This window comes from Bos taurus, chromosome 26 (assembly GCF_002263795.3).
Source record: "Bos taurus isolate L1 Dominette 01449 registration number 42190680 breed Hereford chromosome 26, ARS-UCD2.0, whole genome shotgun sequence".
Classification (NCBI taxonomy): Eukaryota; Metazoa; Chordata; class Mammalia; order Artiodactyla; family Bovidae; genus Bos; species Bos taurus.
Window position 1 is genome coordinate 51910460 of NC_037353.1, and position 24693 is coordinate 51935152.

General features: G+C 58.0%; 1 protein-coding gene across 1 annotated transcript in view; it reads right to left on the reverse strand.

The window, feature by feature from the left end:
* Positions 1-17205, reverse strand: part of STK32C (serine/threonine kinase 32C) — a 72649-nt gene extending 55444 nt beyond the window's left edge. The window contains exon 1 of the mRNA XM_015460807.3: positions 16806-17205. Coding sequence (XP_015316293.2) covers positions 16806-17067 — 262 coding nt within the window. The 5' untranslated portion in view covers positions 17068-17205. The remainder of the gene's footprint in view (positions 1-16805) is intronic.
* Positions 17206-24693: the final 7488 nt, after the last annotated feature.

Here is a 24693-nt window from a genome sequence, read left to right on the forward strand (position 1 = left end):
GCAGGCCCGGAGCTGCCTGCGAGGCTGAGGCTGAGGCGCTGGCCCTGCCCTGGGTCCTCCAGGTCCAGGTGCCCACGTCCTCTGCCCCCACCGGGGCCACTGCCCATGCGACACCTCGCCGAGCGGCAAACCGGGTGCTGGCGCCCAGGGGAAAGGAGGGTGAGCCACGCGGTGGGGGGGGCGGGCTGGGCCGGACCAGGAGCCCGTGGAGCCACCAGGCCTGGGGCCCAGGCCAGCACCCGCTGGGCTCAGCATCTGCTGGCCGCCCGCAGGGCCCACCCTTCTCCACTGACCGCGCAGCTCCAGGCCCCGGCAGCACAGGCCGTGGGTGACGAGGTCGCTGGAGCAGGACGTGTCACTGGTGCCCAGCTTCCGGGATCCTGGCAGGCCTTCCTGGCTGGTGACCCCGCAGCCCGGACACCCTTCCCCACGGCCTGAAATGGGCAGCAATGTCCACTGAAGGGCAGGGGGCCATCGCACAGGGGCAGGGGGGCGGGAGCGCCTGGCACGTGCTGGACAGGGTCCAGCTGCCAGAAGGAGCTGCCCATACCGCTCAGGTCCAGAGGGAGCAGCCTGCCACCTGGCCGGGGGCACAGCTCTACTCACCCAGCCAGAGAAGCCTGGACAGGGATTCTCCAGCAGGCCCCACCCCACCCCGCTCCCCACAGGAGCCGAGGGTGCAGGCCCCTCCCCACGCGGAGCCAGCGGCAACGACCAGAGGCCAGCAGGCTGCAGGCAGGCCCTTCCCTGTCTCAGATTCTCCAAATTCGGAGACATGCTGTTGAGGACTTTTGGGCACCTGCAGCCTCCAGCCCCCGCTGCCCATGGAGGGGAGGCACCTCACAAACCCAGCGATACAGTGTTGAAGAGGCGACCTGGACCAAACGAGGCCCGAGACCACTCAGCCCGGCCGCGGGGGCCCCCTCACTCGCTGCACCAGGAGGGGGACAGACGGACCAGGACGGGGGGCTGGCAGGGCAGGCGCTGGGCCCTGCCACCCGTGCAGACCCTGAGACCACCCAGGCCTCTCCCATCCAGGCCAACAGCCCAAGCAAGGGCTGCAGCCCTGAGCCGTCCCTCCCCAAGACCAGGGGAACGTTCTCAGGCAACAGTGCCCCTCCCCTCAAGCAGCTTCTGTTCTAACAGGAGATGGCGAGCTCTGCGAAGTTGCTCAGACGCGTCCAACTCTGTGCAACCCTATGGACTGGCTCCCGCCAGGCTCCTCTGTCCATGGGATTCTCCAGGCAAGAAGACTGGAGTGGGTTGTCATGCCCTCCTCCAGGGGATCTTTCTGACCCAGGCATCAAACCCACATCTCCTTCATCGGCAGGAGCACCACCAGAGAAGCCCATAACCCAGGAGATCGATGATAAACAATTAATTGATGGGGATAGCAAATAGAAAAGTAGTGAAATGGCAAGATTTTAGGCTTAAATATATCGACAATTACATTCAAGTAAATGGATGAACATTCCTTCTAAAAAGCAGGCATCTCCAGACTGGATTTAAAAAGCCAGAGTCAACCAAGTGCTATTTATAAAGAAACTGCTTCCTCCTTAAAGGTACAGAGGCAAGAGGTTAAGGGAGGAAACGGCTGCTCACAGACGAACCAAAGAACCAGGCGGCCACATTAACATCAAGGTAGACTTGGAGCCAAGGAGCATCATCAGACGTGTCATAGGACAAAGGTTCAAGTCATCCAAAGAGACACAGCAGCACCAAACACGTACGCAGCCTAAGCCAGACACACACACGGAGCAAAACCAGCAGAAGGGACGGAAGACACAGACCAGCCAGAGGACTGGAGGCTTCTCGTTCCTCGTGGCGACTGACAGACAGAAAGGGGGAGAAACCGTAAAACGCTGACGTGAGGTGTAAAGGAGAGGCATCACTACAGCCTCTGAAGGAAAACAAGTACTTTACGCAAGGGGCGATTTCCACCCCTTGAAAGCGAGCACGAGGAGGAGCGGGAAGTCCGAATACACCCTAGCTATCAAAGAAATCGAATTTGTCCTTAAAGCTTCCCCACAAAGAAAGCTCCAGGCTCAGCGGCTTCGCCGGTGACCTTTAGCAAAGGTTTAACGGAGAAGTGACACCAAGGTCGCACAGACTTTACAGGAAACGGAGGAGGAGGGAATACCTCCAACCCACCTTATGAGGCTGGCGTGAACCTGCCAGAGACACCACAAGGAGGGAGACTCCCGGCCAATATTCCCCGTGAGTATAATGAAAATCATACGCCGCAGGGGCGCTCGGTCCATCAGTCGTGGCCGACTCTCTGCGACCCCACGGACTGTAGCCCCCAGGCTCCTCTGTCCACAGGATTCTCCAGGCAAGAATACTGGAAGGGGTTGGCATTTCCAACTCCAGGGGATCTTCTCGACCCACGAATTGAACCTGAGTCTCCTGCAGCTCCTGCCCCCACATTGGCAGGCGGATTTATTTTTTTACCACTGAGCCGCTCGCCTCGCCTCAAAATACCAGCAAATTGAATTCAGCAATATCTAAACACAAACCTAATAACGTGAGACTGATTCTTGTTCAAAAGTCACTCAGTGCAATTTACCTCGTTGGCAGAATAAAGGAGTTATCTCCACAGATACAAAAGGCATTTTGCAAAATCCAACAACCATTAATGACTTTAAAACAAAAACTCATCAGAGTACGAAGAGAGGGAAACTTCCTTGGTCTGATAAGCGGTCTTTGAAAAAGCTCAGCTGACATTGTACTTAACAGTGAAATAGTGGACGCTCTCCCTCTAAGATCACGAAAAAGACAAGGAAGCCAGCTCCCGGCTCCTCTAATCGACATTGTGCTAGATGTCTAGACAGTGTGAAAAGGCATGAAGTTGGTAAATCTGTCTTTGTTCACAAGCAACATAGAAAACCCTATGAAATCTACAGACAAGATATCAGAGTAGGTATGCTGCACAGGGCGATGGGATACAGTCAGGATGCAACAATTTATTTTTAGAAAACACAAAATATGCCTGCAACCCCTGCACGGTGAAAACTATGAAGCCATGCTGACAGAAATTAAAGACCAGAATAAATGCGTGAAGTGCCACGTTCCTGGACTGGAAAACGCTAAATGTTAAGAAGTCTGTCCTTTTTTAAGTGATCAAGTTTCATGGAATCCCAACCAAAATCTTAGCTTACTTTAGGAGCTGATAAACTGATTCTAAAATTTACAGAGGAAGGCAAAGAATCTAGCATAGTCAAAACAATCTGGAAAAAGAACAAAGTTGGAGGGCAAACACATCTGCTTTCAGTCACGTTGTAAAGCTACAATAATCAGCACGCTGTGGCATCGGCGTAAAGACAGACAAAGAGATCAACGGAGCAGAACAGAGCCAGGAAGAGGCCCATGAGTTCAAGTTCCAGAAAGATGCCAGGGAGCATTCCTGGGGAAAGGATGATCATCTCAGCAAGCGGTGCTGGATCACACAGACATCAGACCGCAGAGGAGGAGGAGGGGAGAGAAGGAAGGAGAGGAAGGCGGAGGGAGGAAGGCAGGAGAAGGAGCAGAGAGGCCGAGCCCTGGCCCTGGCGTCTGAGCAACATAAACACCAACCTGAAGTGGAGCGTGAACAATGGAATCACTACAGCAGAGTAAAAGTATTTCCACGTCCATCCTGTAAATTTGAAAGTGATCACATTAAAGAACTGAGGTTACCAGAGACCACTGTATGAACTGGAACTCCGTTTCCCTTTTAAGACCTCAGTGGAAAAGGTGAGAATCTGGAATGAGTTTCCTTTGGGAAAGACTGGTGGGAAAATACGGAAAACCCTGGCCATTGTCGAAGAGCACTGGAGTCAAAAGCAATGGAATTAAGCTCTAGTAGAGACAAGCTCGTTTCCACTCCAAGAGTCTGGTAGGTTTCAGTATGAGTGGTGAGTTTCTCTTTTTGTGTCTTTGATCTGGTTTCGTTCCTGTAATTCAGCCACCCGATTTTGTGATGGGGGAATGATATGTGTTTTTTGTACAAAAGAAAAAAATAACAGTAAAACCATAAAAGCTCTAGAAGAAAGGAAAAACAGTCTTTATGACCACGAGTTAGGTAACTATGCTCTAGACAGGACACAGAGGGAACAAACCCTAAAGGGAGGAATGAGAGAGAAGCTGGACTCCCCCAGATTAAAAGCGTCTCCTTTCCCAGAATGACCACTGAGGACAGAAGGGAATGACCTGAAACGCAGACTGGCTCCCCCTCCCAGCACAGGACCAGACTGGCCGCCAAGGACGCGGGGAGACCGGCTGAGACGCATGCACCCCGCACCTGAGGCCCAGGGCAGAGGCACCCCCCCACTCTGAGGTCGGTGCCCTGGGCAGGGGCACGTCGCTTGTGCACTGACAAGAAGAACGTGAGTGCCTTTGGGAGAGAAGATGCTGCTGATAAAAGAGTAATTAACAACCTCCTGAACCTTTCAATTAACAGGATCCGCACACGAGCGAACCTACGCTCTCCAGAGCATTGCTTCTTTTTTTTTTTTAAATTAAAACTACTTAAGTTTGTTCTGTAAAGGTTTCTTGAGATTCCATTGGACACACCCGCATGAGTCCAAGGCCAGGCCCACCCCGGCCCCAGGTGACCACCGTCCCCTCACCGTCTCAGCCCATGATGCTCAGTCCAAGGCTGCACCCCCAGGGCCTGAAGACGAGGGTCAGCCCAGGGAGAGGGCAGGCAGGACACGCCCCTGCCCTGGGAAGTGATCGACCCCCAGGTAAGCTGTGCTGAGCAAACCCAGCCCCCCCAGCCTGCGGCACAGCACCCCACGGCTCTGACCTCACCTGCCGCTCTGCACGGAGCCCCCAGCCTTGGAGCTGGCGGGCACCGCCCGAGTGGGCTCCAGGTCCACCTGTGTGCCCGAGATGGCCATTCCTCGGCTGCAGCCCCCGTGAGCCGGACGCCGGCAGTGGGGGGATCACGGGTCCCTGGCCCCTGCCGTCCCAGCAGAGAAGAGAGGCAGAGCCCGCACACGGATCAGGCATGGGCCTTGCCTCCCCCCCCAAACCCCGGGCCTCGCTCAACAGCCCAGGCTCCCCTGCAGCCGACCACGGGGTCCTTCCGAGGGAGAACCTCATGGGCCGCAACCACGTCTCAGCATCTTCAACAAGCAGGGAGATAGCTGCCAGGAGAGCTGCCCACCCCAGGGAGCCAGCCCCGTGGCACCTGCACCTCCACAGGGACAGGGGTCCACAGGGGGGGCCTGGGTCCACAGGGGGGACAGGGGTCCACAGGGGGGCCTGGGTCCACAGGGGGGACACGGGTCCACAGGGGGGACAGGGGTCCACAGGGGGGACAGGGAGTCCACGGGGAGGCCAGGGAGTCCACATGGAGGACGGGGGTCCACAGGGGGGACAGCCAGGACAGTGCCTGTGAGCCCGGCTACAGCGTGCACACCCCAGGCGCACACATTCCCACACACGCTGATGCTCACATGCACACACAGGTTAACCCCAGAACCCCAGGCTGTGCCCAGGTACCCTGCAAGTTCTCAGCCCTGGGGCCCCAAAGCAGGTGCTGGTGTTGGTGAGCCTGGCTGCTACCTCGGGATGGAGGGCGGGGAGGGGAGCTCGGGGCACGTGGGGCGGCAGGGACACGGGCAGTCAGTCTCTGGAAGGCAGAACCAAGGTGCCACGTGAGGGCCAGGCTGGGAGGGGGCGTGTCCAGTGTGGAGGGGCCACAGGGCACTTGGAAGGATGAAGTCAGTGAGGAGGGAGACTGCAGGGGTGCGGTGTGCACGTGTTACAGGACACACGTGTGACACACGAGACGGAGCCTGGGCAGAGAAGCCTGGAGTGTGGGAGGCAAGGTCCTCGCTGGAGGGATACTTGGGAGGCATGGCATACGGATGGTATTTGAATCTGTGAGACCGTCTGCGTGAGCAAAGCAGGAAAGGAAAGGAGGGGGCAGGAGCCCAGCGCTCCGGAGTCACCAGGGCGGCAGGAGGCGAGGCCGAGGCGCGCAGGGGCGTCCTGGGAGAGAAGGAAGCTGGGGGGTCCAGATGGAGACACGAGAACTGGGCGTCAGCCCTGCCCCCGTGCAGGAGGGCTTCACGAGGGCTTGGAGGCCGAGGGACAAATCCTGGTCTGCAGGTGAGGGGACAGGCGCCCACGCGGACCAGTGCCCTCAGGAGTTCTGCTGATAACGGGGAACAAACGAGCGGGGACAGGGCACCAAGGGAAGCTCTCCACACAGGAGCAGGAAGCAGGCTGTTTACTCTCCCCGAGATGCACAGAGACTGTCTTCTGGATGCCTGGCATCAATCTCCACCCTGGGGACACAAAAACGCCTGGTTCATGCTCAGCCATCCCTGGGAGCCTGTGCCATCGCGTGCCAACAGTTATGAAACGTGAACGGGGCACAGGGCGCAGCTCAGGCACAGCTCTGGGCTCCCCAGAGCCAGACCTGCAGGTCACTGCCCCCACCCAGAGCTGGGACCATGGACAGGCCTGCCTGCAGGCCTGGAGACAGACAGGCATGCCCCAGTGCGGGTGGAGGGGCCCTGGGTTAGGAGGGGACAGGCAGGGACCTGCACTGCGCCTGTGCAGACTTCCTCAAGGTCAAGAGTCTGGGCCTGAGGCTGAGCGGTGCGCTGGGTACAGCTCTGTGCTTTAAAAGGTCATTATCTCCCAGGAGGGGTGAGCACCCCCAGCGCCCAGATCTTGGTTTCTGACACCCTACCCAGAAGAAGGACCTGGGCTCCTGGGAGAACTGGCTGATTCTAGGGTTGGGTTGGGGAATACACAATGAGTCTGGAGCATGTTCTAGTCACAAAAAGTAAGGAAGTGCTCAGAAAGAAGCAAAGACAGCAAACAGTGAAGGCAGCAGGCCCAAAGGGCCAGGAGCCAACTGGGAAGCTTCTGATGGCCGGAGCTGGCCAACCCGAGCAGAAAGTAAGTCAAACACGAGAGCTCGGATTGCAACGCAAAGCACAGAACAGAGATCCATGAGTCTGCAAGGGCTCAAGTGAATGACTGAACCACAAAGCAAGTGGAAGAACACACAAAGCTTCTGTGCCAAAGAATCCCAAGTGATTTCATGTAGATACCTGCCCCTAGAGGAGGCAGACCCCAGCCTCCTGCCCCATGGGGATGGCACAGTGTGGACGGGGGACGGAGGCCCCGACGGTGAAGACGCCTGACAGACACGACCTCGGCCAGGCGGTCAAGGCCAACGTCAGCAGCAGTAAGCCCAGCTGAGCATCTGCACCCTCAACAGGACGTGACGAGAAGAGCGTTTTTCCCGTAGTCTTCCTCCCAAAGACCCAAAACTGTCAAGGTCATCAAAACAAGCGCAGTCTGAGAAACTGACTCAGCTCACAGGGGCCTAAAGACGGACAGGAAGATGTCATGTGGATCCTGGATAGGACCGCGGAACAGAAAAAGAATGTTCAGTAAAAAAAAACAGCAAATCTGAATAAACCATGACTTCAGTATTTCTCAGAGTTACGGTGGATCATCTCACGTGTCACGCTGACTGGCCCGGAGCACCCAGGTAACAGTTCTGCGCCTGTTCTGGAGGGAGCTTCTGAGCAAGACGAGCAGTTGAACCAGGGACTCAGCAGAGGAGGCGGCCCTCCCTGATGGGGGTGGGCACTTGAAGACGCTCTTTGGAAGAAGAGCTATGACAGACCTGGGAAGCCTATTTAAAAGTAGACACATCACTTTGCCAACAAAGGTCTGTATAATCAAAGCTATGGTTTTTCCAGTAGTCATGTACGGATGTGAGAATTGGACCATAAAGAAGCCTGAGCACCGAAGAATTGATGTTTTTGAAGTCTGGTGTTGGAGAAGACTCTTGAGAGTCCCTTGGACTGCAAGGAGATCCAACCAGTCCATTCTAAAGGAAATCAGTCCTGAATATTCATTGGAAGAATGGATGCTGAAGCTGGAGCTCTAATACTTTGGCCACCTGATGCGAAGAGCTGACTCACTGGAAAAGACCCTGATGCTGGGAAAGATTGAAGGCAGGAGGAAAAAGGGACGACAGAGGATGAGATGGTTGGATGGCATCACCGACTTGATGGACATGAATTTGAGCAAGTTCTGGGAGATAGTGAAGGACAGGGAAGCCTGGCGTGGTGCAGTCCACAGGGTCACAAAGAATCCGACACGACTAAGGGACAGAACAACAAAAATGTTCGTTTACACACACACACACACGTTATTATTCTATTTGTCTGGTGTTTGTCTAGAGAGCCCTGACTAGTACAGTATCGTCTCCCCGCTGGCTCCCTGGTCGTGACAAATGTACTACGTTAACATTAACATCAGGGGAATGAGGTGCAGGATATGTAAGAACCCTCTGCGCCACCTTCATGACTTTTCTGTAAATTTTCTGTGAAGCTAAAAATGTCCTAAATAAAGTTTACTTTAAAAGTCACATATATTCCGTGAGTGTCCAAGTATGGACTGGAAGGGGGTGTGAGAAGGCACCAATGGTTGTCTTAGCGCTGAGATTACATAAGACACCGAATTTCTTAATACTTTTCTTGTCACCTTTCGTTATATAATAAAAAGCTAAAAGGAATAAAAGATCACCCAGCAGCAGCATCTGCGGCTGGACGGCCAGCTGCATCATCTATCACCCAAATTGGGGCGCGTCTCCGGGCTGGAGCGGGTCCGCGGCGCTCCGTGGCTGAGTAGATGTAGTGAGGTCGGTCATGCTTGACGGGGGACAGCAGGCGTTGGCCCCAAACTCTCACTCCCTTCCCCCTCGCCCCGCCCTCCCCCAGGGTCTGTACTAGGTCCAGCTTTGGGGCTCTGCGGGGACCAAGCCACTTTCTGTCTGCAGCTCTGAGTGCTGCGGGCCCCACACGGCCCAGGACCCCCGTCCGACTCGAGTCCCACCAGAAAAAGCGCCCAGGCCCCCTGCTCAGCGTCCTGTCCCGGAGGGCGGCCACCACTCTCACAGCTGCCCACCTGCCCCTCCGGGCCAACGCCAGGCAGGGCCACGCCATGGGCACAAGCCGGGCACCGACATGGGCGCTGGGTCCACCCTTCCTTCAGCTCGTGACTCTTCACCCCTCCCGTCTGCCTCCTCTGTGCCCCTCTCCCTCTGCCCTCCTCTCAGCCCTGTGCTGTCTGCCTAAGGAGCTAAAAGAGGACTTCACAGGCACAAGATGACCTTGACACAAAGAATAAAAAGGAAACAGTGGACTCGAGGACGATGCAAACGCGCGTGGCCCCCGCAGCCCAGCGCAGCCCCAATCCGGGCCTCCCGAGCGGCCAGCTCCCAAAAAGACGCACTGATGTCGCTGCGTCCAGCCGCTCCGTTTCTGTCTGGGGGCAACGCGGTACGTGGTCACAGATAACTGACGGGGCAGCCGCCCCACAGGAGCTGAGACCCCAGGGGCCACCCGCCACCAGCGACACGACTCCCGCTGAGCCTGCCACCAGCCCCGGGTGACTGAGCTGACCAGGGGGCCGTGATGGGGAGGCCAGCAGGTTTTCCCAGCTCCACGGATGTCACGTGGAGCAGGTGACCCGCCCAGATTCCCAGCCGCAGAATCAGGAAACACAGTATAAATATTGTTGCTAAGTCACTGAGTCTGGGGGTTGTTTACCACCAGACACAAAGAGCAAACAGGCTGCCCGGGGGCGCTCGTGGTAAAGAACCCTCCTGCCAGTGCAGGAGACATAAGAGAGGCGGGTTTGATCCCTCAGCTGGGAAGAGCCCCTGGAGGAGGGCGTGGCAACTCACTCCAGTATCCGTGCCTGGAGAATCCCCTGGACGGAGGAGCCTGGTGGGCTACAGTGCGTGGGTCGCACGGAGTGGGACACGACTGAAGCGACTGAGCACGCACACACGCGGATAACAGACCGTCCTGGGGTGCGCGGCCAGGGCCAAGATCCCGCTCCTGGCTCCCAGGGCCCGAGTCTGAGGCAGGAGGCTGGGAAGCAGCACCCAGCACCACGGACCCCGCAGGGCGGGAGCAGGAAGTGGGGACTCGTGTCTGAGAAGCCCAGCAGACTCCAGACCCGAGCACACGGCGCGGCACGCCCCGGGTGTCAGCGACAGGTCCCGCCTGGCGAGTGGAGACAGAGCGCGTCTACACCCCAGAAACAGGAAGTGCTTGGCTATTTTCAATAAATTGGGGGCGACACGGACGCCCACCCACACCATCTCCTTGGCTGCAGGATGTAAATAACAGCAAGCCGGGTTTGCATGGCATCGACTCTGCGGGGCCTGCGCCGGCCAAGTGCTGGAGGCCACCACACACTCAGTCACACCTGGGGGTGTGGAGGGCGGGCGGTGGGGGGAGTGACCTAGGGGCTGGGTGGGGCACGCTGATCTTGCCCAGCACCCTGGTTTCTAAATAAGAGATTTCAGGTCAATGAGAAAATAGCTTATGATGAAGCAGGCATCCTGGTTTTTAAAAATAACAATGATTTTATTAATTGTAGCTTCTCCCCAATTGTCTCAGATTCTGAGCATTAAAGTAATTCTGCATGCTGGCCACAGCCAGCGTTTAGGGAAGAGAGAGGAGCCCACTGTGGCCTCCAGGGCGCCGGCCAGCGTGCGTCCACCCCCTGGGGCGGGACAGAGGTCTAGAGAGGGTGACGGGTGACCACCTCCCCCCGCCCCGGGGAAGCAGGGACAGGGCTAGAGGAAGCGTGCCAACAGCTGTCGGGAGCAGCAAGGTCCAGTGTCCACTGGACTCTTGCCACCTAGTAGAGATGCTGGTCACCAAAGTCTTCCCTCTCCATAGATTTATCCAGAGACGGCAGAGCAAGGCAGGGACTGAGAAGCACACAAGGAGGAAAACTCTGATTGGACAGGAAACGTGACGTCAGAAGAACAAACGCCAAATCTGGTTCTGAGCACCCCACCCAAAGGGGAATCTGGCCCAAGGCCACGGGGCACAGACCCTGAGTGGGGAACCACTGGGCTGGGGGTGGCAGGCGGGCAGGGCTGGGCCGTCAGAGCAGCCAGGACGAGAGGACACAGTGGCCGGGGGTGGGCGCAGCCCTGAGCCACCTGCCTCTGGCAACACGCCTCCCCCAGGCTGGCTGGGAGTCGGCGGAGGCTGAGTGCTCATCAGGGAAGGAAGAAGTTCAGGCTGTGGCATCGGCTGCAAACGCAGGACCCAAAGCGCCACTGCTGTTCCAAGCGCGTGTGTCCACGTGGTCCGCAGAGAAAAAGAGCAACACAGAAAGAAGAGCAAAACTGAAGAGACCCCTCGGCAGGGAGAGCCGGCCTGCGTGCAGACGAGGGAGAGCCAGCCTGCGTGCAGACGAGGTGCCACCCGTGGCCAATGGCATCGCCCCGCGGAGCGCCGGGCAGGCAGCACCCTGGTGCCCCTGTGCCTCGGGGCTGCTGCCCAGGGACCACGCCCCCGGGCCCCGCCCCCCACACTGTCCTTACCAAGCCCCCCACCCAGAGCGGGTCCCCTCTGCGCCTAGCGCTGCTGCCCTCCCCGGGGTGGGTGGGATGTTGGATGGAAATACAGAACCCGAGGCCTCACCCGAGGCCCGACAAACCAGCATCTGCACTTTCACAGGGTCCCAGGGACTGGGGGCCCTGGCAGTTTGGGAAGCTCCTCCGAGCCGCCCCGACCCTGCTTGGAATAAACGCCTTGCCTCCCTCCGACCGACCTGGGGCCTCGGGAGGGCTCATCCTCAGAGAGCAGCCCCAGACAAGGCTCACCTCCCGTGCATCCTTGCAGCCCGCCTCAACTGGAAAGACGGGTGGTTAAATGTTTAAAAGAAAATCAACTTATTTTTAGCATTTTAAAACACACAGCCAGATGGATAGACACTCAGAGCTGACATTTGTTACATAAAAGCACGACAGCGAGTCCCCGGTCCATCCCGGACCAGCCTCGTCAGCCTCGCAAACACGTCAAGCTCAGGGCTGTCCCACAGCCCCCGGGACACCCGGCCCTGCACCGGGGAGCCGGGGACCCCCGCTGGCTGGTAGAGGACCCCAGGCTCTGCAGCCACTGCATTTCTGCCACCAAGGCCCCGCGTTGTGGGGGAGGCGGTGAACCGCCATCAGCCTGGGCCTCACAGAGAGCTGCCCCCGCCCCGGCCAGCCCCGCTCCCCAGGGTCGGGAGGGAAGGGAGAGGCACCTATTGTAAGTCAGGTCCACGCGCCACTGGACGAGGACTCAGTGACAGGGCCGGACTGACGCTTCAGAACCACCGGGCCGGCCCCCGCGCTCAGCACTGTGCACTCCGCTGCCCCCAGCTCTGGGCACACAGCAAGGGAGGGCTGGCACACACACCTTCCAGTCACCGAGTCGTTCTTGGCAGGTGACTCGACCAACCAACCAAGAAGTCTGGGAAAATCAACTCAAGAGCCATGAGGAGCCTCCGCAGAAAACCACACTCAGGACAGACATCTTTGAAAGTTAAGTTTTCCTTCATACCAGCACCAACCAGCGTGGAACGTGACGGGTGCAAAGATCTTGTTCACAATTCAACAAAAACAGGCAATGAATGTGCCCAGTCTAAGCACGTACAGGGCCCGCGGGAGGAAAAGCCCTTCTCACTGTGTCCAGTGTGAGTCCAAAATGACCAAAAGTCGCAACGAAAAAGTGCAACCACAGAAGCACTAGAAGAAAGTGCAGGGTTTTGACTGAACGAGCGTCACGTACGGTGCGACCGGACACGGAGGCGGAAAGCCGCCAGGAAGGAGGGAGCATCACGTACGGCGTGACCGGACACGGAGGCGGAAAGCCGCCAGGAAGGAGGGTCTTGATGAATCTGACCGCACAAAAATTAAGTGGATGCACGTGGGGGAAAAAAAAACTAGCAGCACAGAAAGATGAACGACCCCGCGGCCCTTCCATCCTGGGAACCGTGGGAAGCACAGGGCAGCCAACAGTCCAGCGGGAGGCCAGGTGCAGGGGTGCGTGCGGCGCGCAAAGTCGCTTCAGTCGTGCCCACGGAGACCCCATGGACTGCTGCCCGCCGCCTCTTCTGTGCATGGGATTCTCCAGGCAAGAACACTGGAGTGGGCTGCTTCCCGACCCAGGGATTGAACAAGCATCTCTCATCAGGGCAGGGCTAGGCGCTGGCGACTCAGGAAAGCAGAATGCAAACATGGACAGAAAAAGATGGCCGACCTTAGCAGGGAGCAAAGCAGTGATGCAGGCTCTCAGGTGGTCAAACAGCAAGGCCGTCACCAGCACCCAGAGGCAGGGAGGGGAGACAGGAGGGCGTCCTCCTCCCCTCTCCTCCCTCCTCCCCTCTCCTCTCGCCCTCCGCGTTCACCACAGTCATGCTTCCTTGTCCAACACCAGACTCCCCACCTCCTCATTTCTCTGGGCACCCCGCACCTGCCGCAGCCACGCCCATTGGGTCACCACCGTGTAACAAGCATCCGGGACAGCGGCATGTCCCAGGACGGCTCGTCCCCAGGGAGCTGGCGGATGCAGCAAGCTGCCTTCCGTGTGCACTCCTGACTCAGCAATGTCATCCCCAGGAACGTGCCCTAAGGAAACAATGTCGAGTGTACCACGATGAACACACAAGAACACTCGCTGCTGAGTTGTTTACATATTGATCCCTGAGCTCCAGCATCCCCCAGCCCCACCCCCAACAAATCCAACCTGGATTTGGGGGCAGGGAGGCATCCACAGTTTTTAAGAGCATCCTTTGAGTCTAGTTCACAGGACTAAGAACAGCCCTTGGAAATTTAGCCAACAAGGGATCCTTTAGATCGACGAGATGTCACAACACCTCGCTAAGTAAAAACAGCAGGTTTAGACAAAACCATAAATGGAGCACGATCCCATTTCTGCACGGAAGCCATAAAGTGTGTCTCTACACGACCGACGTGTGAGTGCATTCTAGGGAGGGCTGGGGCAGGCGTAGCTCGGAGGCCTTTCTGGGCTAAAGTTACCAAAGCCTCGGTTTTCCTATTTAGGACAATTTTAGGGAAGTCTAAACTTTTCAGAAATTTGTACACTTTAATCCCTCTATAATTTAAGACAGGTTTTATAAGTTTCATAAAAGGTTACGAGACTCCGGGAGCCCCAAGCCCCACCTTACCGCCCACCCCACCCTGCACGCCGAGGACTGGCCCTCTGCCACCCCGCGGAGCTTCAGTTCCAGGTCTCCAGGTGAAGGCAAACCTCCCGGATGGCCGGTTGTTCCCCACTTGCAACCTAATTCCGTGTTAGGCTTTAGAAGAGCCAGACTGCCGAGAAGGGCAGGTGCCCCCCACCCCGGGTTACTTGTCACCCAGCTGCTTGGGGAAGGTGCTGGAAGACATCCAGACAAGAGGGATGAGGGCGTCTGACCAGCACACGGCAGGCTGGGCAGAGCAGCAGACTGCAGGCCCCGCAAGGTCCACCCCTGAATCAAGCGCTCCCGAAGCCACGAGGGTGGGACAAGCGGAGGCGCGGGGCTGCAGGCAGAGGGAAAGGGCCCAGTGCAAGGAGGAGGCCCAGAGGACTCTGAACACGGCCCAGCACAGGCTGATCACAGGCTCAGACACCTTGGGGACACGGGACCTTCAAGGCCCGACGAGTCACAATTCTGCTTTTCAGTTGGCATCTACCTGGCACACCGTTAAACTGCACTCTTATTTTCTTTTTTCTTTTTCTCTGCATACCAAATTTGATACACTAATTGGGTGTTTAATCTAAAAAATTCATCAGAAGGTCTCATATCACCATGGCAACCGGGCAGTCCCAGTAAACGCAAGCCCTCAGCACAGCCCTGTTACCTCTTTTGGCTCACCCGCCACGGGGCCGAGAAGTGTGGGACCTTGTCCGGGGAGGACAGCTGCCCGCCCTCAGAGAAAGGTGGGGTGCAGCCTTGCCCTCCTGGAAGACCGGCCCTCCTCCTTTCCAAAGCCTGCTCTTTCCATGTAAACAAACCCACAGCCTTCAGGCCAAGAGCTGCACACATTTTCTTTGCAAACACGTACTGTGATCCCCGAGCCGTGTGCACCCTGACGATGGCACAAAGACAGAATCAAACTGGAATAAAGTGGCCGCCCCCAGGATCGCATCCACGGCGACCAGACCCAGGGTCAGTCCTGGCCCTCTAATCTCACCAAAGCCCAGCTAGGTCTCATCCTGAGGTGTTCAGTTTGGAGACCTGGCCACCGAGCCCAGGGGTGGGCGAGTGACTGACAGGCACGTGTGCTGAAGAGCGTGCACCTGTTGCCGAAGCCAGCTCCCACCTGCACAAGCCCGGAATAGCCGGCACCTCTGCTGTCCTGCTTCAGGCGAATGGGGACAGCGGAGGGGGGAGAAGGTGTGAAATAATTCCCAAATCAGATTCAAGAACCACAGATGCATTCTGTGCTCTTTTTGCCTCTAATGTTCCTTGGATTCTGAAACCTAACCCTCTGAACAGGTAGTAAAATTCTACTGTTCGAAGCTGAAGGCAGCCACTGGGCTACATCAATGCCTCTCTGCCTGCATTTTCTGCCTTGGACAGCAAAATGCAAAGACATGAGAGAGGGCCGGCTCTGGGCCGACACCCGCGGGTCCTGAAATCAGATGTATTTCTCAGGCGTCTTCTGATCCTGCCCCTACAGCCAGAGCTGGATGCAGTCGCTTCCTGATTCCTTCCTAATTCACCCTGGGCTTTCTACACTTAGAATATTTACACTCAAAGACATGCAACATATGAAACATCCCCAGCGGTAAGTTGTGCCCTAAAGTTCAGAACACAAAGACAGGTCTCCCCAGAATACACTGTGCGGGCGTGATCGGTCCTGAAGGCCTCGCCCCTTGATCATGTCCAGACACCCAGGCCCCCTCTCCGCTGACCATGACCCGGCTCATTGGAACCCAGCTTCCTCCAGACCTCCTCCACCCTGCCAGGCAGCACGCTCCCCTTCCCTCTGTGAGGACTGCCACCAGGCTGCACATTCTCCAACACTGGCCTTAGGTCATAGTATTGTAATTTCCTATAATGCTTAAATTATTTATCAGAAATAAATAGCTTGGGCTCCTTGGCTAAGCTGTGCTCTAAAATTATAAAAGATCCATCCTACCCGCTGCAGGCTGCCTACAAATGAAAAATGCATATTTTACTATTTTAAGAAAATGTCAAAAAAAATCAAATGTGTCATCTTATAGCATTGAACTTATCTGCATGACATCTGAGAGAAGAGCTGCATGCTTGCCTGTGGAAGTGTCACAGTGCTCAGGGGCGGGCACTGCCACCTCCCCCGGGGGTGCTAAGGGAAAAGCCCTGTGCCCAGCAGGGCTCAGGGAGGCGTGCCCACAGGCCTGCCTCGGTCTCCTGCTTCCCACTGGCGCCCACCTCCAGGTCACCAGCCTTACCTGCAGGGGGAACTCAGGGCAAACTAGTTCCCAGAAGGGAAGCTTTTCGCACAGAGGCAAGCCTCCACCACACATCTGAGTGCAAAGGTGGGCACGCCCGGAGCCACGCTGCGCGGTCGCCGGCTCTGAGAACTCCGAGGGCCGGGCCCCCGCGCCACCTGTGGTCGGGTGTCTCCCTTGGCGAACTGGGCACCCCTCAGGTGCAGAGGGGCAACCGAGCGCGCGCACCGCACAGTAAAGGAAAACGCAGACACAGCGCCCTGGCTGCAGTGGGGTCCACCGATCCTCACTCCCCGCGGCTGGAGGGCCTGCTCCGCCCGCCGCGCCGCTGCCGGACACGGGGGACGCGCGTGGGCACCGCAGGAGCCGTCCGCGAGTTTCCTCGGAAACCGAGACGCCCCGGAACGTCTTCCCGCCCCGGGAACCTTGGTGCCCCGAGGCACGGAAACCCTCCCGCAGCAGCCCCCTGCGAGAGCGCGCGGGCTCCCCGGCGGCGCGGGCCCCAGTGCGCTCCCCAGGTCCCAGCCGCGCGGCCCTTCTCACCGTCCTCCTTGTCGTCAAACACCGGCCTCCGCGCTGCGGCCGCCGACATGGAGGACCCCATCCTCTTCTTCCACTTGGTCCACTGAAACAGGGGGCGCGGCTGCGCGCGGGCATCGCTGGAGTCCCGGGCTCGGGGCTGGCCGGAGGTGGGCGGCGGCGGGGCCGGGGGCGCGTCGGGGCCGGCGAGGCGCCCGCGGCCGAGGGGCGGCGAGACGGGGGGCGCCGCGGCGCTGCTGCCCCTGCGCTCGGCGCCGCTCCTCATGGCCGGACCGGAGTGCGCACCGCGGCCGGAGTCCGGGGCATGGCCCGCCCGGCGGGCGGGGAGCGGGAGCGGGAAAGACAGGCAGCGCCCGCCTTGCGCCCCGAGCTCGGCGCTCCCGGGTCCCGGCAGCCCGGTCAGCTCAGCCGACTGCGAGGGCCGGGGGCGGGGCCGGGGCGGGGCCGGCAGACAGGAGCCGGGGCGGAGCTAGCGCGGGGCGGAGCTAGCGCGGGGGCGGAGCCGGGAGGCAGGAGCCGGGGCGGGGCGAGGGCCAGGGGCGGGGCCGTCAGGCAGGAGCCGGGGCGGAGCTAGTGCGGGGTTGGGGGGCGCTGGGCGGGGCCGGAAGGCGGAGCCGGAGGCGGAGCTAGTGAGGAGACGGGGCCGACAGGCAGGATCCGAGGCGGAGCGAGGGCCGGGGGCGGGGCCGGCAGGCAGGAGCCGGGGGCGGTGCCAGTTAGGGGCGGAGCTAGAGCGGGGCGGGGGCGGGGCGGGGCAGGGCCTGAGCGAGAGCCCTCCAGCTGCCCTGGGTACCCGCCGCCCACCACGCAGGGGCGGGTGCCGCGCATAGCGCCGCGGCGGCACAGACAGGAGACAAGAAAGGGGTCCCTCTGGCCTTGGTGGATAAAGGCGGCCCGCGAGCTGCTGCCGCCCGACCCGGGGCACCTTAAACCTCATCCTGAGGTTCTGAGTTTGGCGAGGCCGCGCGCGGGACCCGCGAAGGGGCAGCGGGAAACGGCTGTGCGGAGGCCAAGGCCAGATCACCGCCCTGCGGCCCCACGTCCGGGGCCGATTCAACGCTGCGGCTGCACCAGGGCCGCAGGGAAAGAGGGGCGCGGCGGGAGCAGGCCCGGGGAGGGAGCCCCTCCCCGCGCGGCCGGCCCAGACCCCGCGGCGAGCTCGCGCGCACACGCACGCACGGGCGCGCTCGGGGTCGAGGCGACGCTGAGCACCTGCGCCCGCGCCCTCGGATCCCCTGGTTGGGTCGCTGTGGTTGGGTCTCCCTCCGGTCGGGCTCTCAGTGCGGCCGGCCGGGCACGGGTCGGGACGAGAAGCTCCCGGAGCATATCTGCGCCTCGGGCCGGCCCGGGAGCCGTGTGCGGCATATTGCGCGAGGAGTGGGGCTGTCGAGGCTCGGTTTGATCTCCCCGCACCCCCATCGCAGGGCCAGGAGAGACCTCGCCGGTAAAGCACAGCAGATGGCCTACGGAGATGGCTCCCGGTACCACCCAGCCCTGCGTGCTTGACACTTGGTCACTGAGGGCTTGCTTTTGTTGAGTTCTCTGACTTTGACTTTTGGAAGCCTTCGCCTCCTTAGGTTCCTTCCCCAGGAAGTCCCGAAAGGGCCTCTGCTGCCCCTGGATGAGGGCAGACCACCCACCCGACCTGCAAGCCAGGACGCGAGGACCTGCGAATCTCTGCCCCCGCCCCCTGCCCAGGGCCCCCCGTTCCTCCGTGGACACCCTTCAGCCACACTGGCCCTGGAGCCGCCCCGCGCCTCACCCCTACCCCCGCAGGTTGTGTCTCTCAGTCTTGGCTGTTCCTCCCTCCGCGGTAGGACTAGGCCTGTCCCCGACTCCACCTTTGAAATTCCGTGGAGCCCCTTGACCAGTGTGGGCTGATTGACCAACAATGCAAGGTGAGCAGAGGTGATCTGGGTCACTTCTGAGCCACACTTTAGGGCCAGTGTCCAGACTGGCCGCACACGCCCCTTGGCTCAGAAGGAGTCCGGATCACTGGGGGACCACCTTCCAACCAGCAGTGGATGAGCAGAACAAGGGAGAACTTGGCCCCTGTGGGAAGTCACTGAGGTTTGGGGGTGCACTTGCCACAGCATAAGGTGGCGGTGCATCCTACCTTGAGTTCAACCCCAGGGAGGCGAGTTCCCCACACTGAACAGGAAGGTGGGCAGGGTGAGGACAGGGTCCTCTCCGCGCTATGCCAGTGACAGGAGATTATGGGTGGCACAGTCACCAGAGAAACGTGTCCCCGTCAGCCCGCCCGTGGAGCACCCGCACCGGATCCTGGGCAGCGCGTGGTCACGGGACCACCGCAGCTGGGATGGCCCGCAGGGGTCCCAGCTGGTGACCTGGTGAAGGCCTGGGGCCCAGGAGCTGTGAGGACACTGCCCCTGAGATTGAAATGAGTTAGTGTGCAAGGACAGAAAGTGGCCAGTGCCTCTGGGGGACGGCTGGGGCCCGCTTAGACAGGGCCTGTGCAGAGCAGCAGGAGTCTGATTTATACTCACGGCTCAGGTCCTGAAACCCTAGCATAAATGTGCATCAGCCTATAATTCATCCAGAAAGCTGTGCTTCCTGAGAGGATGTGGTTGTTAGCAGTCTCCCATTCTCATGTGTACCTTGTTTTACAGCCTCATTCTGAAATTAACACGCTGCCTGCACCTTTGTAAATAGTCCCTGTTATTAAGCTCCCCTCAGATGGCTCAGTTTGAATGCACGGCTTCCTGCTGGGGACATACCAGAACGGACCCCAGGAAACAGGAAGCAAGCCCAAAAAGGGTTCCAGTCGGAGTTGCTCACACATGTGGGGAATCCATGAGTCCCCTTCGCAGCAGGAAGTAGAAAACCAGGTCATCCCTGACCACAGGGACATCAGACTGAGCCCTGGTGGGACGCGGGACAAAGGCCATGTGGAAGCAAGGATGTGGGGACCGAGTGCTGGGTGACTGGGTTGCCTGGTGACTGTACTGACTCTCGAGGTCATAGGGCTGCCCGGCTTCTGTGACTCCAGAGAGCAAGAACCAGGAGAGGAAAATGCACCGAGGAGAACAGGCCCCACAGCCTCTGGGAGGGATCCTTCCCCGCTGTTGTCATGGTACCAGGCATCAGCACAGTCAGCGCTTAACCTCGTCAGACACCCAGTGTACCAGCTGCCGGAACAAAGGACTACAGACTCGTGGGCGCAAACAGTGCAAAGGTGTTTTCTCTGGTTCTGGAGCCCAGAAGCCAGAAATCAAGGTGTCAGCAGGGCGGTCCCCTCTGGAGGCCCTGAGACGACTCTTCTAGCTCCTGGCGGCTGCTGGCATCTCACGATCCGCAGAGGCGTCATTCCAAGCTCTACCTCCATCGTCACATCACCTTTTCACCTGTGTCTTCTCCCCTTTTCTTCCCTTACAAGGACATTTGTGGGACTTCCCTGGCGGTCCAGTGGCTAAGTCTCTGCAATCTCAATGCAGAGGGCCCAGGTTCGATCCCTGGCCAGGAAACTAGATCCCACATGCAGCAGCCAAGAGACCCAGCTGCTGCTGCTGCTGCTGCTGCTAAGTCGCTTCAGTCATGTCCAACTCTTTGCGACCCCATAGATGGCAGCCCACCAGGCTCCCCTGTCCCTGGGATTCAGGCAAGAACACTGGAGTGGGTTGCCATTTCCTTCTCCAATGCATGAAAGTAAAAAGTGAAAGTGAAGTCGCTCAGTCGTATCCAACTCTTAGCGACTCCATGGACCGAAGCCTACCAGGCTCCTCTGTCCATGGGATTTTCCAGGCAAGAGTACTGGAGTAGGGTGCCATTGCCTTCTCCGAAGAGACCCAGCACAGCCAAATAAATAAATTTTTTTTGTTAAAAAAAAAAATGACATTTGTTATAGGACTTAGGACTCACCTTAATGTAGGATAATTGTGTGGTATTAGTGGTAAAAAATCCACCCGCCAACGCAAGAGACACTGATATGATCCCTGGGTTGGAAAGATCCGCTGGAGAAGGAAATGGCAACCCACTCCAGTATTCTTGCCTGGGAAACCCATGGACAGAGGAGCCTGGCAGGCCACAGTCCATGGGGTCGCAAAGTCAGACACAACTGAGCATATGAACACATTAATGCAGGATCTTTAACTTAATTACCCTCTTTCCAAATAAGGTCATACAGGTCACTGCCTGGTCCCCAAATCTAAGCCCAGCCCACGTGCAGAATACATTCACTACATCCCAGCATCCACGAAGTCTCACCATTAGAGCTTCAACTCTGAGTCCAAAAATCTCGTCTAAATGTCATCAGCTCAGAAGTGCAAGACCCATCGTGTGCTCGGGTCTGGGTGAGACTCAAGGCTTGGCCCATCGAGTGCTCGGGTCTGGGTGAGACTCAAGGCTTGGCCCATCGTGTGCTCGGGTCTGGGTGAGACTCAAGGCTTGGCCCAGCCTGACGCAAAGTTCTCCGTTGGTGGGCCTGTGACTCTAGAAGCAAGTCATCTGCTTCCAAAATGCAGTGGTGGGACAAGCATAGCACAGACGTTTCCATTCCTAAAGGGAGACACTGGAAGAAATCAAGAGCTCTCTGTTCCAAGGAAGTCCAGAGTTCAGCAGGGAAGAGTCCACCCAGTGTCAGGGCCTGAGTGGGTCTCCGCCGCCTGATGCTCTGCCCTCAGCACCCCCTTCACGGCCACACTTCCCTCCCCTTGAACAGGAATGTGTACTCGCAGCTGGCTTGTCAAGGGTGAGGACCACGTCGGGAGGAAGGATTCTGGGGGGAAACCCTCGCTTCTGAGGTGGTTCTATACAATTTCTCCTGAAATCTTTAAAATGGCCAAGCCAATTTTCTGCACCATCTAGGTTTCTGTACTTGTCCCCCATCCTCTCTTCAAAATGAATCTTCCCATCTCTGTCTCCTTTTGGAGCTCTGATGCTAAGGCAAGCCTTGCGGCCCAAGCCTGGCCCTTTTCAGGCCCCTGGAAAGTATTGTCTGTAGTGGGGGAGGCCACCTGCCCTGGACAGGGAGCACCTGCAGGCGCACACACGAGAGGTTTATCTCCGCTGGGCAGCTGGGTGTTTGCCTTCCAAGTTCCGGGCTAGGGTAGGTCTCTGCAGGCACCAGTCAGCGTGTGCTTCGGAGGGCCTTGGCCACCCCTCAGCTGGGTGCCCAGCACTGGGGGGAGGGCTGGGGCCAGGAGCGGAGAGTGGCTCACTGCAGGTGCTGGGCAGGTCCCGCCCAGGACAGAGGCGCCTGCCAGGCATGGAGATGAGACCTCAGTGACAGTAGGGGTCTGCAATGGCACCCCACTCCAGTACTCTTGCTTGGAAAATCCCATGGACGGAGGAGCCTGGTAGGCTGCAGTCCATGGGGTCGCTAAGAGTCGGACATGACTGAAGCAACTTAGCAGCAGCAGCAGCAGCAGGCCAGCACAGAGCACTCAGGGGTGTCAGAAACAGAGTGGGGACCAGCGGGTGTCATGGTCATGGCCGAGTTCTGATCAGATTGTGAGCCTGCTGGGTCCGTGGCCCTGGAAAGGCCCCCGGGGAGAAATCACCTGTATTTTCATGTCTCGTTGTGGGGGATCCCCACCTTCTTGTGTCCCCTTAGACCCGCCTGGAGGAGGCAGGCAGCCAGAGGGCAGGGGACACAGTTGGCATGAGTCCAGGCCCTCCACCCGCCCGTGCCCAGCCCGCCATGGCCTCCCTACTCTTGACACTGGGGTGACGACCCCACCTCCTCACAGCACCAGACGCACCCTTGCCCATTTCTGGCCCCTCGGGCAGCACCCTTGCCTCTCACCGTGATCTGGACTCACAGCTGCCCTCCAAAGCCCCTTATGGCCACCCTGCTCCACAGGTGAAGGAGAGAGGGCCTGGGAGGCAGGTAACTGCCCGAGGTTCAGCCAGAGTGTGGGAAAGACCCTGCCGACCTCCAAGAACGACCCCCAGGCCCAGGCGATGGCAAGAAGGGGTGTCAGGACAGCCCCCCCTTACAAGTAGACAGGCTGCAGACGCTCGGCCCTGCCCCCACCCCTTCTCTCCTGGAACAGAATGCAGACAGAGTGGCACCCACAACACGGGCAACAGCAAAACAGCAGCCGGGGGCCACCCGCTCCACCAGCACCCCAACCCTGGATGGAGGGACCCCCCCCACCGCCCTCTGACTGCATTCGTTCCTGGGGCCATGGTAACGAAGACTGCAGAGCAGGCACTTAAATGACAGGGATTTTTCTTCTCACAGTCTGAGGCTGGAAGTCCAACATAAAGGAGTGAGCAGAGCTGGCTCCTCCCTGGCTTGCAGACTTCTTCCCGCGTCCTCACGGGTCGTCCCTCTGCGTGACTGTGTCCTGATCTCCTCTTCCTGTAAGGACACAGTAACACTGGAGAAGGGCCGTTCCATGACCATGTTTAACACCCATCTCCTCTTTAAACACCCTGTCTCCATGTAAATCACGTCTGAGGTCCTGGGGTCAGGGCTCCAATCGGGGGACACAGCCCAACCCTCAACACCAGCCACGTGCCCCGTCTCCTGCTCCCCCAGCTCAGATCACGGGCCAACCTGACTCTTGGTTTTTGTCGTTTTAGAATCCAACTATTCACATTTACAACTTATTTAGTTTTCCTTGTATAAAAAAAGTTTCATACTCTATGGTCTCCTGGAATTTGCTTTTTTTTCCACCAAAAGCTGTTTCTAAGACCTATTCTCATTGTGTGCAGCCAGTGCTGGCTCATTTCATGGCTTTCTCCTGTCTTGGCCTTTGGGGTCCTTTCCAGGTTTTGCTAAAGTGGGGGAGGCTGCTGTGAATATCTCCACCCACCTGTCCTGACGCATCTCTGTGAGATTCCAGAGGGGAATGTGGGGTGACTATATGTGGGAGTCCAGCCAACACAGGAGAGCCGGTGCCTTCCCACATGCCCCAAGGGCTGACAGGCACCCTGACGGCAGAATGAGCCCCAGGCACGAACACGGGGGTTTCCTGACCTCTTCATTTTTGCCAACTGAGTGAGGGTGAAGTGGTGTCTCATTTGGATAAAACTGTGTTTCCCCGCTCGCTGGTGAACTGGAGCATCTTTGTATAACCTAAAAAATAAATTATTTGACAAGTACACACGGCTGTATTCGCTTGTTTGTTTCATGTAGTGTTGGCTGCTCTGTGTCTTTGCTGATGCACAAGGGCCTCCTCTAGCGCAGAGTGGGGGCTCCTCTCTAGTTGCGAGGCTGAGCTTCTTATTGCAGTGGCTCCTTATGTCGCAGAGTACAGGCTCTGGGTGCATGGCTCAGTGGTTGGGGCACACAAGCTCACTGCTTGCAGCTTGCTGGCTCTAGGGCTCAGGAGTTGCAGTGAATGGGCTCAGCTGCTCCGAGGCATGTGGAATCATCCCCCATCAGAGACAGAACCTGTGCCCCCCGCATTGGCAGGTGGATTATCCACAAGGGCTTCCCTTGTGGATCAGCTGGTAAAGAATCCGCCTGCAATGTGGGAGACCTGGGTTCGATCCTTGAGTTGGGAAGATCCCCTGGAGAAGGGAAAGGCTACCCACTCCAGCATTCTGGCCTGGAGAATGCCATGGACTGTATAGTCCATGGGGTCCCAAAGAGTCAGACACGACTGAGCGACTTGCAGTTTGTGCACTTATCCACCGTGCCATCAAGTCCTCTTATGTCTTTATTGGCCGTTTTTCCCTCTACTGGGAGTTGTTGGTTCATATATTTTGCCTGTTAATCTAAATGTAAGTATCTTAATCTTTTAAAAATTTCATTATAATTCTTTATGTATTCTGCATATATATTAGATTATATATTGTGGAACTAATTTTTATTTGATATAAGAATTGGTAATATCTTCTCCTGTTTGAAGCTCAATTTTGAATTTTCCTCACGGTGTCTTTTAGACAAACAAGAGTACTTTTAATGTAGTGAATTTAT